Source organism: Bos mutus, chromosome 1 (genome assembly GCF_027580195.1).
Source record: "Bos mutus isolate GX-2022 chromosome 1, NWIPB_WYAK_1.1, whole genome shotgun sequence".
In the NCBI taxonomy this organism is placed as follows: Eukaryota; Metazoa; Chordata; class Mammalia; order Artiodactyla; family Bovidae; genus Bos; species Bos mutus.
Genome location: NC_091617.1, coordinates 67,920,969 through 67,937,455, shown reverse-complemented (window position 1 = coordinate 67,937,455; position 16,487 = coordinate 67,920,969). Strand labels below are relative to the sequence as shown.

At 42.9% G+C, this 16,487-nt stretch overlaps 1 protein-coding gene across 15 annotated transcripts in view; it reads right to left on the bottom strand.

Moving 5' to 3' along the window:
- Positions 1-16,487, bottom strand: part of KALRN (kalirin RhoGEF kinase) — a 692,774-nt gene that overhangs the window by 290,312 nt on the left and 385,975 nt on the right. For all 15 annotated transcript variants that reach the window (XM_070370301.1, XM_070370325.1, XM_070370311.1 and 12 more), the window contains one exon: positions 4,870-5,065. In XM_070370301.1, coding sequence (XP_070226402.1) covers positions 4,870-5,065 — 196 coding nt within the window. The remainder of the gene's footprint in view (positions 1-4,869; positions 5,066-16,487) is intronic.

Here is a 16,487-nt window from a genome sequence, read left to right as displayed (position 1 = left end):
TGGCTATGCTGCCCATACTTGTAACATGTTTTTCAACTGTTTGTATGTTCTTTAAATATCTGTGTCTGCCTCAGATAGAGAACATCTTCTTTTCTCCTCCCCCCACTCTTTCTGTGTCACTACCTCAATTAACACCCAGTTCTGAAATTACAAAGTCCTTTAATCAGGTTTTTAGATGAGTATTTTCAACCCTGGCTATATATTAGAATCACCTGGGAAGTTTAAAAAATCTGGGCTCACTCTAGACCAATTAACTAAGAATCCCTGAGGAGCGGGATCCAGACACTGGTATTTTTAAGAAGCTCTTCAGGTGATTCCAAAATATGTAGTCAGGCTGAGAACCATCATTTTACATCAGCTTCTCTTCCCTTCCTCTCAGAGCCGCATTCCTTCACCCCAGAGTAGCTTACATTTTGGAAGAAGACAGGCCTTTTTTTTCCTTTTACAACATAAGTACAATTATTTGTGGTCCATTATTTAAGTGAACTCCGGGAGTTGGTGATGGACAGGGAGGCCTGCTGTGCTGTGATTCATAGGGTCGCAAAGAGTCGGACACGACTGAGCGACTGAACTGAACTGAACTGATTTTTATGTATATTGGTTTCTCCCAGACTTATGTTCACTTGATTAATTCAGCAAATGTCAATATAGAGAAATTGCTATGAGTGAGACATAACCACTCTGCTGGATGCTGGAAACGTAAAGAGAAGGAAGGAAATGACCCGCCCTCACACTGCTGGAGAAGCTACAGAACACAAATAACCCCAATAGAATTCAGTGTGAGCTACAGTATCAGTACAATGTACAACAGTTATCAAGCTTTACTGAACTCATACCAGGCTCATGTTTCACCCCCCTGGATGCTCACAGTGACTTCATATGGTTAGGATTCCTATAATTGCTGTTTTTAGAGGAAGGTGAGGCTTGGAGAGATTGGATAACATGCTCAGGGAACCCATGCAGTGGGAGGTATGATGCATATTCCAACCCAGAAATCTCACCTGGCTGTACAATTAACCTCTATGTTCAAAGAGACGAGTGATCCTCACAACCTACTTTAAGAATTAATTTAAGTGCTGGGGCTGGGTTCTTCCCAAGCACAGTAAATTTTAAGCACCATTGCCACACACTCCAAAGAGTTTTCACTTAAAGACCTTCCATAAAGAGAGAACTTGATGCTTTGATTAAACCATGAAAGGAACATATGCACAAGATACACAGCTCTTGTCTTATTTCTAAGGTCACATGTAATAGTCGCATGGTCAGATAACATTAGGGAGACGAGCTGGGGCATAACCAGTGGGGGCAGTGAGGCTAAATCATGGCAAGTGAGAACTGAAGGGAAGTTTAAGAATGAAGGCCCACCTTCCACGCTAGACAGAAGAAGAAACTAAGGTCTACAGAGAAAGAATAGTGACTTCCAAAGTCAGACTGCTTGTTGGTGGTGCAGCTGGACCTTGAATTCTAAATTCTGCCAGCGTGTTTGACCCAGCATGACTCTTTTCAGAAAAACCTGCCACTTCCTAAGTTGAGGCCCAGTAGATAACCCTAAATAATGTGCTGGTAAAGAAAATGTTCCTATTTTGCCAACTACGTTTAAGGCTGATGTTGATTTAAGCAGAGGCTTTTGCTTTGGTTTGGGCTCTTAGCAAATCAGGCGGATTTAGTAGAACCTGGCTGAATGTTACACAGTTCACACCTAAAAGTTAGTGTAAGGAAATTCCCTACTTCCATTTATTCCTATAAAAATCAAAGCATAAGCCCTTAATTAATTCAGCTTGGAAGGCTACATAGCAACCAAATTCTTCATTTTTCCAATTGTTCTTTTTCTGAGACAGCAGTTTTTTTTTGTTTTTGTTTTTTACCTCTAGTTCAAATATAATTCATTAGACATACAAGGCAAATGCCCAACCTATTTGTTCCCTGACTGCTGTGTCTCTGAAGTTCTGCATTCGTCAGCCACCCAGGTTTTTGGCAAGGCCCACTCTCAGTCCACCTTCAACTTCCACTCGCAGTCCCAGCTCCGGTGTGATGCTGCCCTCCCTCCAAGCCAGAGATGAGAGAGACACCTCCTCTGCAGGACAGGCACATGGCAGCAGACAGAGGAAGCTTCCCTGAGAGCCCTGGAACTACTCCACTGGAGCTCTCGTGGGCTATGCCAGACTGAACAGCTAGCCAAGGAGGAGCAGGGAACAGCCGTCCCAGCAGAGAGGGCTGAAGAGGCCAATCAAGGCTCTTTTGACAAAGCTCATTTCTAGAACAGGATATGTGGGGGTGGGCAGCCCATTTGCCTGGGGTGTTTCACCCACTCAGCCCTCATGGTTAAGGTGGCCGCCAAGCACAGTCGGTCTACAGGGACTGCTAGCTCCTGGCAGTCTTTCTGTTACCAAGGATATCTGGCTCTTGGACAGAGGTGCACTTGCCGAGGATCATACCAGCACCTTGCTCCTAAGTGCCGCAAGTTTTCAGGCAGATGAGGCTCTCCACCTGCGAGACACATCAGTACTGAGGGATGAAGGGATAAGCATACCTGCAGAATTTCTCTGCACAGCCTCCTTCCTAGGAACTGTGTCTGCATTCTCTCATGTTTCCCTATCTTAGTTGGATAGCCAGCTATCTCGAGGATCATGAGGACAAGCTATAGGGTGAAACCTTGAGTCCAGACAAGGTTCTCCATCAGTTTTCCCCTTCTGTAATAAGGCCTTGAAAAGGTACATCTGTGGCCAAGAATACTGCTTCTCAAACTTTAAAGTGCACATAATTTACTTGAAGATAAAATGAGGTTCAGATTCCTAAGTCTGGGATTCTGTCTTTCCAATCAGCTCTTGAGCGATGCTGGTGCTGCTGGCCCAGAGCCCACACTTAGAGCAGGTCCTAGATCAGCAGTCTTTGATTAGTGCATCAGAATCACCTGGAGGGCTTACTGTTGGGCCTCATGCCTGAGAGATTATGATGTGGCAGGTTCTGGGGATGGGCACCTGAATTTGCATTTCTAACAAGTACTCAGGTAATGCTGATGCTGCTGATCTGGGGACCACAATTGGAAGTTGCTGTCCTAAGATACATCAGAGATATCAGCTGCTGTGATTTAACCTTCACGATAAAAAGCAGTGATTCTCAGCCCTGGCCGCACGGTGGCATCATCTGAGAAGGTTTTGCCAAGGCCCAAGTCCCATTCAGAGGTGCTAAATCAGAGTATCTGGGTATTGTCATTTTTAAAATAATCCCCAGATATACCACAAAGTGAATAAGGGCTCCTCCTGGAGCTGTGTGGAGCATGATCTGCACCCTGAAAACAGTGTCTCACAGACAGCTGCAGCCTGTTCACAACAAAATGAACATTCAAGGGAAGATAATGCTGATCAAAGTAAATAGAATTTACTAGATTGTCTCTCCTCCAGTTAGGAGTGAAGTTCCTTTGAATGCTTGTATGTCCCCTTTCAGGTCATTAAAAGAAGCACAGTACCCTAAAGTCAAGTTTGATTGCTAAGGTCTGTCTGACAATCTCATGATTCTGAATCAACAGAGACATGGACCAACTGTGTTTCAGAGTTGATGGCCTGAGCTCCTGCCTGCCTCTTCCTGGAGGACCTGGGGTGGTGGGGGTGAGGAGACCTGGGCTCTGGCAGTCCACTAGTTTTAGGCCCAGACCAATAACTTCTTCCTTCTGGACTAGGGAACCACTATGGCTCTCTCCAGCTCTGAGTTCAAAGGCTGTTCTGCTAAGTGGCAGCTGAAACGTAAGAGTCCATGCATTTGTTGGATAAACAACGAATAAATTCTAAATAGAAAAAGAAGTCTAGTCTGAGTAACAGCCATGTGTTTTTTGAGAAGTTATAAAATTATATGACCTTGCCATAAATTTTATCTGTACTTTTTACACTCACACACAGACCAGTGATAGGAAAAAAGAGGACTCTCGGAGGGCTTCACTGGTGGCTCAATTGGTAAAGAATCTGCCTGCAATGTGGGAGACCTGGGTTCAATCCCTGGGTTGGGAAGATCCCTGGAGAAGGCCATGACAACCCATTCCAGTATTCTTGCCTGGAGAACTCCATGGAGAGAGGAGCCTGGTGGGCTACAGTCCATGGGATTGCAAGGAGGTGTAACACTGAGAGGCATGGACTGGAGATGAGGAGTCAGCCCTGAGGGTGGAGGACAGGGCAGGAGAGTATGTGCAGGGGGTAGGGGTGGAACAGCAATATCTACACATCTGAATACAAGTCACAAGGATGGCTGATGGCATTTGGAGCCCCCTTGGTTTATTTCTCTAGAGCACCATGTTTGTAAATCTGTGCTAATTTCCATCATTGGTTTTTCCCATTCTCCCCACAGCACCACGGAGAAGGCAATGCAATCCACTCCAGTACTCTTGCCTGGAAAATCCCATGGACAGAGGAGCCTGGTAGGCTGCAGTCCATGGGGTAGTGAAGAGTTGGACATGACTGAGCAACTTCACTTTCACTTTTCACTTAGATGCATTGGGGAAGGAAATGGCAACCCGCTCCAGTGTTCTTGCCTGGAGAATACCAGGGACAGGGGGAGCCTGGTGGGCTGCCGTCTATGGGGTCACACAGAGTTGGACGCAACTGAAGCGACTTAGCAGCAGCAGCCACAGCACCAGAAGAACCTGGTCCTATTCCTGTCTTTATGATAGCTAACTGGGAAACCTCAGACAAACAATTTCAGGTCTCATGCTTCAGTTTCTTTTTTTGTTTGTTTTTAAATGGTACAAAACTCTCTGTTTCTTGTACCTGTGGGAAGAGAATGAATGAGTGGAGTGGAAATGGCCCTTGGAGTTAAGCTGATTGATGTTCTTGTTTTCATCATCTCCCTGCTGGACACATAAGCACAGGACAGGTCTCCTACCTGAGGCCTGGACCTCCATGATGTACTGGTGCAGATCCTGGCCTTGCTGGATGACCTCAAAGGTCATGTTGTTCATGGCTAGCTTCCGCTCTGTGTGGCGCTGCAGCCGCTGTTCCGCCAGTGTTAGATCCTCCGTGTTGAAGTCATTCATCTGCCGAAGCAAATCCTCATTCCAAGCGTCGAGCTCTGCTGTCACCTGTAAGGGAACCACCGTCAGTGCAGCTTCACTGGTTCACAAGAGACAGCTATGTAGAAGCTCACTGATTCTGAGCCTTATTAACTAATCTAGGTCAGATCTGACTCTGCTTTGCATCTCTTTCCTGACCCCTAGACTACGTTTAAGCAATGATGCCAGGCACCCATGTATGCATGCCTTTAATAGGGTTCTCCCTGTGTTTCAATGTCTACAACAGCTACTTTGCTGCACACCTGGAACCAGCTATGCTCCAATATAAAATTAAAATGTTAAAAAAATTGTTCTCCCTGTGCTTTAGTGTCTACAGCAGCAGCAAATACTTAAATGATGACTTATGGTTTAGAAAGGTTTTGCATGCTCCATCTCACTCCACCCGCAATAACCTGAGACAGAGGCCGAGTGGAGATCTCTAGGTCCATCTCACAGAGAAAGCAGCCGATACTCACTCACACAAGTGGAATGGTTTGCCCCGAGTTTACCCTACTCATGAGGGACACGACCGGAGGATATAACTCAGTTTCTCTCCTTACTGCAAACACTTAGTCCACCATACCGTAACTGTTGTTCTAAAGATCTCATCATTGGAGAAGGCCTCAGAAACTAAGTACTGAGCCTAACTTCAAGAAACAAACAGAAGGCTGGAGAAGCCCAGGCAATGACCGAAGGTCACATAATTGTTCAGAGCTGGTGTACACCAAACCCAGGGATCCTGATCTGGTTCCTGTGTTCTGGGTACAGAATTCTATTACTCACAAAGGGTGATGCCTGGTAATAGTGACTAAAGAAGGTGTAAATGTATACCTTACCAGTAGAAATCCAAGAAGATTACATGCTATTGAAAGGCACACATGATTCTAATGAAGACTGAAGCATGGAATGAAGGGAGACTGCCCTAACATGGATTTGCTAATTGGTTATTGCTCTACAGTTTCAGTCATGTGATGTGCCCTCATTTACTCAAATAAGTGCCTGCACCCGGAGACTGAATCCTACACTTCCTTAGGCTCGCTGCCATCAAACACACAGGAACAACTCAGAAGTACTTAACTGGATAATAATTCCACATGATACATAAATCAAACAAAACCTTTTCCAAAGTGGGTTTCAGGTGTGTTATCTCATGAAGTACGTGTGAATGGCACAGGTAGTGTCTCTCTCTTTTCTGGGAAGAGGCAATGGAAGCCTCACCCCAGATCACACAGTGCAGTTTGGTCCAGGCACCCTAAGCACACAGCCCAGAGACCAGCTTAGTAATCTTCATCATGCTGGCAGTCATCCCAGCTGACATGTGGCAAAACCTTCCCAGTTACCAAACACTGCTATCCAGGAACATCAGGAGACAAAGAGAAGGAAAGACCAGTCTGATGCAGCCTATTCACAACGGGAGATGGTGCTGTACCATGCTGTGCCAGGGCCACACAGACCCAGATGGGAAAGGCAAGCAGTCCCTCATGAGAGGCACAGGATTCCCATTCTTCATCTAACAGTAAGACTTTCCTCCATTGAAAGTGCAATTACTGTCTTCAAAGCAGAAATGGGGCAACTAAAAATATTACCTTCACAAGTCAGACAGAGGAAGACAAATATCATATGATATTACTTATATGTGGAACCTTAAAAAAAAGGGTACAAATGAACTTATCTACAAAACAGAAATAGAGCTACAGATGTAGAAAACAAACTCACAGTTACCAGGGGGTAAAGCGGGGGAGGCAGAATACATTGGAAGACTGAGACTGACACATACACACGACTGTGTATAAAATAGATAACTAGTAAGAACCTACTGTACAGCACAGAGAACTTGGCTCCATACTCTGTAATGGCCTATATGGGAAACAAATCTAAAAAGAGTGGGTATTTGTATAACTGATTCACTTTGCTGTACATCTGAAGCTAACACAACATTGTAAATCAACTATGGTACAATAAATTTTTTTTTTTTAAACCCTTCAGTGTCATGGGTTCTCACTTTATGCCCCTACCTCTTTGCAGGTCAACTAAGGGATCCACTGAGTTCAGCCCAAAACCTGGTATCAATTTATTGTGGGGAGTTCTTGGTGATTTGGGAATCAGCAGGTTGGCAGGCACACAGGTTTTTGTTATATCCTATCTTTGAAAAGCACTTCATTCTCTAACTAGAGAAGGGAGTTAAAATGAGAAAAACAAGAGCAAGAACTTATAATTGTGGGCTTCCTTGATGGCTCAGTTGGTAAAGAGTCCTGCCTGCAATGCAGGACACCCATGTTCAATCCCTTGGTGGGGAAGATCCCCTGGAGAAGGAAATGGCAACTCACTCCAGTATTCTTGCCTGGAGAATCCCATGGACAGAGGAGCCTGGTGGGCTACAGTCCATGGGGTTGCAAAGAGTCAGACACAACTTAGCAACTAAACCACCACCAACTTATAATTTATAAGAGATAATTTATAGAATGAATAGGACTTTGTAGGCTAGGCCTATAAATGTTTTTCCTTCTTGTATTAAAAAAAATTGAAGTAAAATTTGCATACAATAAGATACACAGATACTCAGTTCTGTGAGTTTTGACAACTTTAGATACCAGTGTAACCGTCACCAAAAACAAAATACAGGACCTTTCCATCACCCTAGGGACTCACCCCTCCCAGTCAGTTCCTGTCCACTGCCTTCAGGTACTACTTTCTGATTTCTATCATCACAGATTCTTAGATTCTGTATAAATGAAATCATACAATGTGGACTCTCATGTCTGGCTTCTTGTGTTCAACACACTGTATTTAAGATTCAGTTGTGCTGTATCTGTTCATTCCTTGCTGCTGCTGAGTACTGTTCCATGGTGTAGAGACACCGTGATTTTTTTACCAGCCCTCAAGTTGATGAACTCCTAGGGTGTTTTCAGTATTTCGCTACTATGAGTAAGGCTGATGTGAAAGACTTACACAAGTCTTTTGTGGACACGCTTTTCATTTCTCTTGAGAGTCACTTAGGAGTGTGACTGTAGGGTCATAGGATAAGTATATGCTTAACATTCCCAAGAGGAATTTCACATTCCCTGTGAAAGTTACAGTTGTTCACCATCATTTGGTACTATCAGTCTATTTAATTTTAGCCATGCTAGTGGGTGTGAAGTGATATCTTATGACTTTAGGTTGTATTTTCCTGATGACTCATCATGGTGAGCACATTTTCATATGCTTATTGACTGCTGGAATCTACTTTTAGAAAGTGTCAAGTTTTTTTTCTCATTTTTCAGAACCTAGGTTATCTTTTGATTATAGATTTGTTAGAGTTCTTAATACATGCTGGATATAAGTCATTTATCAGATAATATATGGCAAAGAGCCCAAACAAAATTTTTAGTCCATATCCTTGCCTACAAACTTAAGGGAAGTAAGAATAAGACAAGCATGAAAGAAACAGTCTTTTTCTTTACATTTCTTTTTCTTAACATTTTAGCTTTTGCTTTGTTTTCATGAAACTGAGTCAATGAAGAAGCTGTGTGTTGCAGGAAGACCCTAGAGAGGTCCCGAGCCATGAGTCTGTGGAGTGGAAAGGCAAGTGCCAAGAGTCCTGATCAGAGCAGAGCAATGATGAGGTGCTTTAGCTGTGAGAATAAAGCTCAGAGGTCTGGTATCTTGAGAATCTGAATCCAAACCAAATGTGAAATATACCCAGGATTCTATATCTGGTGTTTCTATATTCCTTCCTTCCCCTTCTCTACCTACACTACCCAACCCCATTAAGCTGAGGGGCCCACATCTGAAATGAAGCCTGAAGAATGAGAATTTCAAGAAGCTACTCAATGCAACAGCCTGACTTCCAAGCTTTGCTCCTTGGGTCTACACATTCTTTACTATCTCTGTGGCTGACCTTTCCCAACCTCCAAGAACTGAAGCCCAGAGCCTTGAAATAGTCTGATTTATGTATTTCAAATGATGGCTAGAGTTTAATTATTTTCTTTCCTGAGTATTTTCTGTTTCCTAAAGGAATATTCTGTTATTGGCTTCCCCCTCTCGACCTTCTTTCTAGGGCACAAGGCTGGCACAGAGCAGGGGTTCATTTTTTAAGGGAAAAAAATTTGTTTTCAAACCTGAAGTTCACTTTACTGCTAATGAACAAACATAGCATTCTAGCCCATCTCATGCTGTCCTGTTATGTGAACTAGGCGTGTGGCTTACTCTCTGGTGTGAGAAGTTGCTCTGCCCTCTCCAGCCACCTTCTCTGGTCCGGCAGCCCTGAGACATCCTTGTTCCTCCTCCCAGTCTGCTCAAGTCCTCACCACCCTTCAAAGTCAACTCTGGCATAGAGTTTCATGACAACCCCCAAAACCTGATGTTTTTCTCTGGCTTATCTCATTACACGGGACAAGGGTTAATTTGCTAGTACAGAAACAAAACCACGAAAAGAAAAACCTGTCCGGTGGACTAATCCAGTGATCTAACTCCATTTGGAAAGGAAACCTGGAAGAATTTGTTCTGGGCAGAAACTAAGGCCTGAACCAAATGAGTGAAAGATGGAACATAAGGTACCCACAGGACATTCAGCTTTCAATCAACCTATTTTTCTTTCTCCTTCCACTCAATTAGCTCCATCTCAGCTCCTGGCTCACTCAGTTCCTCTCTTGGCTCTGATGGCCACTCTCTGCCTCGTTCTTCTGAATTAATTGAAGTGTTAGGATATGATGACCTCTTTGAGAGATACATTGGCAGTGTTTTCTATTCTAACAATTATCTACTCCAGAGTCACAGCCATAAGGGAAATCAGAGAAAAGAGCTAAACAGGCATTTAGATAGGATAAGAGGCAGTGGGAAATGGGAAGGCACTTCAAAAAGAAGCCCAAAGCTTTCCTGCCAGATGAGATTCACTGAATCCAGTATTCTGCAGCCCAAAATTGACTCCAGGGACTTGGTTTAGCAGTGGCCTTGGGCTCTGTTCTCAGAAAGCCCTCTTCTTTGGCTCCTCTCATTTTCTGGGTCCTTCCCAGTAGTTATGGTAGAGGATACTTTCTCCCCTCACCCCCAAGTGTCTTAAAGAAGATATTTGACCCTGAACTATGTATTCATTATGGGATAGACAGTATTTTACCACAACCTTCCCAGGTGGCACTAGTGGTAAAGAACCCACCTGCCAATGCAGGAGATGCCCGAGACAAGGGTTTGATTCCTGGGTGGGAAAGATCCCTTGGAGGAGGGCATGGCAACCCACTCCAGTATTCTTGCCTGGAGAATGAATCCCCATGGACAGAGGAGCCTGGCAGGCTACAGTCCATAGGATCGCAAAGAGTTGGACATGACTGAAGCAACTGAAGAATCCCAGGGACAGGGGAGCCTGGTGGGCTGCCGTCTATGGGGTCGCACAGAGTCAGACACGACTGAATTGACTTAGCAGCGGCGGCAGCAGCAGAAGCGACTGAGCACGCAGTGTTAAGCATTTGATTCTCTTCTTTCATCCTCATAGCAGCTCCTCACAGCAACAACATGAGAAAACCAAGGCACAGAGAAGTCGCATCATTTGCCTCAGGGCCTCGGAGCTGGTGGAGGCGGGACTGAGCCCTCAACTCCGAGGCCAAGAGCTCTTAACCACGGTGTCATATCCATAGAGCTGGTATAAGAACCATCTTCAGGGTGTACTTTTTAAATTTTTATCACTTCAGAGAAGTGCCTGTTTAACCTTTCCTCTGTTTTCTTCTCTAAAAAAACCTTCACAAACTCATTGTAACTCCATTTTCTTCACTTCACATGAACTTTTAAAATTAATCATGTGCTTTGAACACATCAATAAATTGTATGTTTGTGGCTTTATATAATGCCAGGAATAACTTACCCTTTCAAAAAACACACAACCTTCCCCTAGTAAGATATTTGTGTTAAAAAGTTTGGTAAATTTTAAAAATTGATTCTGAGAACTTATATACTTAAAAATATAGTTTATATATTTAAAGTATACTGAGTACTTATACTCAATATAAAGGTCATATTAATCTAACTGGAATTCTTTGGTCCCTCAGAAGCCTTTGGGGCTTCCCTGTGGCTCAGACAGTAATGAATCTGCAATGCAGGGGACCTGGGTTTGATCCCTGGGTTGGGAAGATTCTCTGGAGAAGGGCATGGCAACCCACTCCAGTATTCTAGCCTGGTGGGCTACAGTCTATGAGGTTGCAAAGAGTTGGACAGGACTGAGCAACTAACACTTTCACTTTTATTTTCAGGAGCCTTTGCCATGAACAGGATAAACATCTGCAATCTGGCATTGGGGTGTGAACACTGGGACAAAAGTTGTGGCAAAGAGAAGTGTAATCTGCCCTCTGCATAGGCACATTCTCTTTATGGCAAGAGCAAACGCCTGTCTCTCTCACAGCAGTTACATGAACACTCAGGGATCACCTAACGGATCAGATCAGATCAGTCGCTCAGTCGTGTCCAACTCTTTGTGACCCATGAATCGCAGCACGCCAGGCCTCCCTATCACCAACTCCTGGAGTTCACTCAGACTCACGTCCATTGAGTCAGTGATGCCATCCAGCCATTTCATCCTCTGTCGTCCCCTTCTCCTCTTGCCCCCAATTCCTCCCAGCATCAGAGTCTTTTCCAATGAGTCAACTCTTCACATGAGGTGGCCAAAGTACTGGAGTTTCAGCTTTAGCATCATTCCTTCCAAAGAAATCCCAGGGCTGATCTCCTTCAGAATGGACTGGTTGGATCTCCTTGCAGTCCAAGGGACTCTCAAGAGTCTTCTCCAACACCACACTTCAAAAGCATCAAATCTTTGGTGCTCAGCCTTCTTCACAGTCCAACTCTCACATCCATACTTGACCACAGGAAAAACCATAGTCTTGACTAGACGGACCTTTGTTGGCAAAGTAATGTCTCTGCTTTTCAATATGCTATCTAGGTTGGTCATAACTTTCTTTCCAAGGAGTAAGCGTCTTTTAATTTCATGGCTGCAGTCACCATCTGTAGTGATTTTGGAGCCCAGAAAAATAAAGTCTGACACTGTTTCCACTGTTTCCCCATCTATTTCCCATGAAGTGATGGACCGGATGCCACGATCTTCGTTTTCTGAATGTTGAGCTTTAAGCCAACTTTTTCACTCTCCACTTTCATCAAGAGGTTTTTTAGTTGCTCTTCACTTTCTGCCATAAGGGTGGTGTCATCTGCATATCTGAGGTTATTGATATTTCTCCCGGCAATCTTGATTCCAGCTTGTGTTTCTTCCAGTCCAGCGTTTCTCATGATGTACTCTGCATATAAGTTAAATAAACAGGGTGACAATATACAGCCTTGATGAACTCCTTTTCCTATTTGGAACCAGTCTGTTGTTCCATGTCCAGTTCTAACTGTTGCTTCCTGACCTGCATACAGATTTCTCAAGAGGCAGATCAGGTGGTCTGGTATGCCCATCTCTTTCAGAATTTTCCACAGTTGATTGTGATCCATACAGTCAAAGGCTTTGGCATAGTCAATAAAGCAGAAACAGATGCTTTTCTGGAACTCTCTTGCTTTTTCCATGATCCAGCGGATGTTGGCAATTTGATCTCTGGTTCCTCTGCCTTTTCTAAAACCAGCTTGAACATCAGGAAGTTCACGGTTCACATAGTGCTGAGCCTGGCTGGGAGAATTTTGAGCATTACTTTACTAGCATGTGAGATGAGTGCAATTGTGCGGTAGTTTGAGCATTCTTTGGCATTGCCTTTCTTTGGGATTGAAATGAAAACTGACCTTTTCCAGTCCTGTGGCCACTGCTGAGTTTTCCAAATTTGCTGGCATATTGAGTGCAGCACTTTCACAGCATCATCTTTCAGGATTTGGAATAGCTCAACTGGAATTCCATCACCTCCACTAGCTTTGTTCGTAGTGATGCTTTCTAAGGCCCACTTGACTTCACATTCCAGGATGTCTGGCTCTAGGTCAGTGATCACACCATCATGATTATCTGGGTCGTGAAGATCTTTTTTGTACAGTTCTTCTGTGTATTCTTGCCATCTCTTCTTAATATCTTCTGCTTCTATTGGGTCCATACCATTTCTGTCCTTTATCAAGCCCATCTTTGCATGAAATGTTCCTTTGGTATCTCTGATTTTCTTGAAGAGATCCCTAGTCTTTCCCATTCTGTTGTTTTCCTCTATTTCTTTGCACTGAACACTGAAGAAGGCTTTCTTATCTGTTCTTGCTATTCTTTGGAACTCTGCATTCAGATGTTTATATCTTTCCTTTTCTCTTTTGCTTTTTGCTTCTCTTCTTTTCACAGCTATTTGTAAGGCCTCCCCAGACAGCCATTTTGCTTTTTTGCATTTCTTTTCTATGGGGATGGTCTTGATCCCTGTCTCCTGTACAATGTCACGAACCTCATTCCATAGTTCATCAGGCACTCCATCTATCAGATCTAGGCCCTTAAATCTATTTCTCACTTCTACTGTATAATCATAAGGGATTTGGTTTAGGTCATACCTGAATGGTCTAGTGGTTTTCCTTACTTTCTTCAATTTAAGTCTGAATTTGGCAATAAGGAGTTCATGGTCTGAGCCACAGTCAGCTCCTGGTCTTGTTTTTGCTGACTGTATAGAGCTTCTCCATCTTTGGCTGCAAAGAATATAATCAATCTGATTTCGGTGTTGACCATCTGGTGATGTCCATGTATAGAGTCTTCTTTTGTGTTGTTGGAAGAGGGTGTTTGTTATGACCAGTGCATTTTCTTGGCAAAACTCTATTAGTCTTTGCCCTGCTTCGTTCTGTATTCCAAGGCCAAATTTTCCTGTTACTCCAGGTGTTTCTTGACTTCCTACTTTTGCATTCCAGTCCCCTATAATGAAAAGGACATCTTTTTTGGGTGTTAGTTCTAAAAGGTCTTGTAGGTCTTTATAGAACCATTCAACTTCAGCTTCTTTGGCATTACTGGTTGGGGCATAGACTTGGATTACTGTGATATTGAATGGTTTGCCTTGGAAACGAACAGAGATCATTCTGTCGTTTTTGAGATTGCATCCAAGTACTGCATTTCGGACTCTTTTGTTGACCATGATGGCTACTCCATTTCTTCTGAGGGATTCCTGCCCGCAGTAGTAGATATAATGGTCATCTGAGTTAAATTCACCCATTCCAGTCCATTTCAGTTCGCTGATTCCTAGAATGTCACCTAACAGAACTGGGTAATAAATTCAGAGAGAATAAGACGGGATGTTTGCTTAAAATGTGGATGCAAATGCATATGCATATGTGTGTGTGTATATATATATATATCAAATTTGTATATATTATTTAGGTAGTTTATTAATAATAACAGTGTTAACTACAATGTATTACAGTGTTAAGTGCTAGGTACTTGAGTTCTATGTGTTAACTCATTAAATCCTTAATAACTCTATGGACTGGGAATTATTATTCTCATACCTATTTCTCAGATGAGGAAACCAAGGGAGTAACTTGCATAAAATCATACAATTAGTGAAGCTGGTGAGACAGGTTTCAAACCCAGGCCCTGTAACTCATACTGCATACTCAATGACTATACTACACTGCCATTCAGCAGAGAGTGACTGTGTGTGTGCGTGCATGTGTGTGTATATCTACACTACACGTTATGCACATTAAGGTCCAATCCCATTCCAACTAATAATGAGGAGGAAGGGTGTAAGGCATTTCACTATGGTAAGATGCTCTGAAATACATGAGCATGCTCTGTCAATACATGCTCTGTCAATGCAAATGAACATCTTTCTGTTCTATGATGTCATTATTTATATTAAAATGAGAAAAAGTGAAAGTGAAGTCGCTCAGTCATGTCCAACTCTTTGTGACCCCGTGGGCTGTAGCCCACCAGGCTCCTCTGTCCATGGGATTCTCCAGGCAAGAATACTGGAGTGGGTTGCCATTTCCTTCTCCATACTGGAGTGGGTTGCCATTTCCTTCTCCAGGGGATCTTCCTGACCCAGGGATTGAACCCGGGTCTCCTGCATTGCAGGCAGACGCTTTACCCTCTGAGCCACCAGGGAACTGAAAGCTAAATATTCTTCACTGACCTACAAGTGCTGGCTGGTAGGAGAAGAGCTATTGCAGCTAAATAGAATTTCATTGCTTTGGGAAGGGCTATTTCATCTACAATGGGTATGTATATTTACATGTTCTTTGGACTGAAAGAAGATCCAGTCAGTCAATCCTAAAGGAAATCACCCCTGAATATTCACTGGAAGGGCTGATGCTGAAGCTCCAATACGTAGACCACCTGATATGAAGACCCGACTCACTGGAAAAGACCCTGATACTGGGAAAGATGAAGCAAAAGGAGAAGGGGGCCTCAGAGGATGAGGTGGTTAGATAGCATCACTGACTCAATGGATATAAATCTGAGCAAAGTCTGGGAGACAGTGAAGGACAGGGGAGCCTGCTGTGCTGCAGTCCATGGGATCGCAGAGTCAGACATGACTTAGCGACTGAACAACAACATATTTATGTGTATTACCACTGTGAAACTAAACTAAATTACCATAGCCATTTGTTCTTCCTGTAGTCTAGTATTAGGCTCTTTTCTGTTAATCAATTAAAATGATAAGATTAGTGAATTCTAATACAGATTATTTTAAAGATATATCATGGAATTTCACTCTGTTTTAGAAATACATACAATCTGTCCAGAGTTAAAATACTGATGTATGTAGCTATAAGGAAACCTTTGAGGATACTGAAAGAAGCAGTATGGAAAAGCAGGACTTAGCAATAAAGAAATCCATGCAGTTATTTTTTTTATTTTTGTGATAAAAAGTAAGAACATATCATAACACTCTAACTGATGAGTTCCAATGTTTGGTTACCTAATTTCTATTCCAACTGGATAATTTAGATACTGGAACACAGTTTTTACAACCAAGTTCATGTTCTTTTTTTCATCATCATCATAATTAAAATTGAGATCTTTTAAAATCATGACTGATACTGAGGGGATCTTGAGTCTTTATTTTGCCCATATCTTGGCCTCTTAATCAGTTTGAGACTCATAGAAATCTATTGTTTTCAAAAAATCTCCCGTCTGTTGAAGAGGTCCCATGATATATATTGTTCACCCATTCTAGAACTTATCAATGCTTGAGTTTCAGAACGGATTTTCTTCCGCAAAGGCTAAACACCCCATGCTGGAGTTTACATTATTTCCTTCTACTGAGTTACTTGCATCTTTACCAGAAAGGAGAAGTGGGCAGCATTTGGACCTTCATAATGTCACCTGACTTCAAGTCCACAGCCCCTCACCCACCCCATTACAGAATGATCTGAAAGCTTCCATTAGGGATCTTTGATAATTTAACAAAACAGGTGACATTCTAGAATACTAAAGCTATGTAAGTAATTTTTTTTTTTTTAATGGAAGATGTGAGGGGAAACTGCCAATGATTCTGAAATCAATTTGACAAAAGTCTAGAAGAAACAATCAAATAAATATTTTGTGAGAATTTTG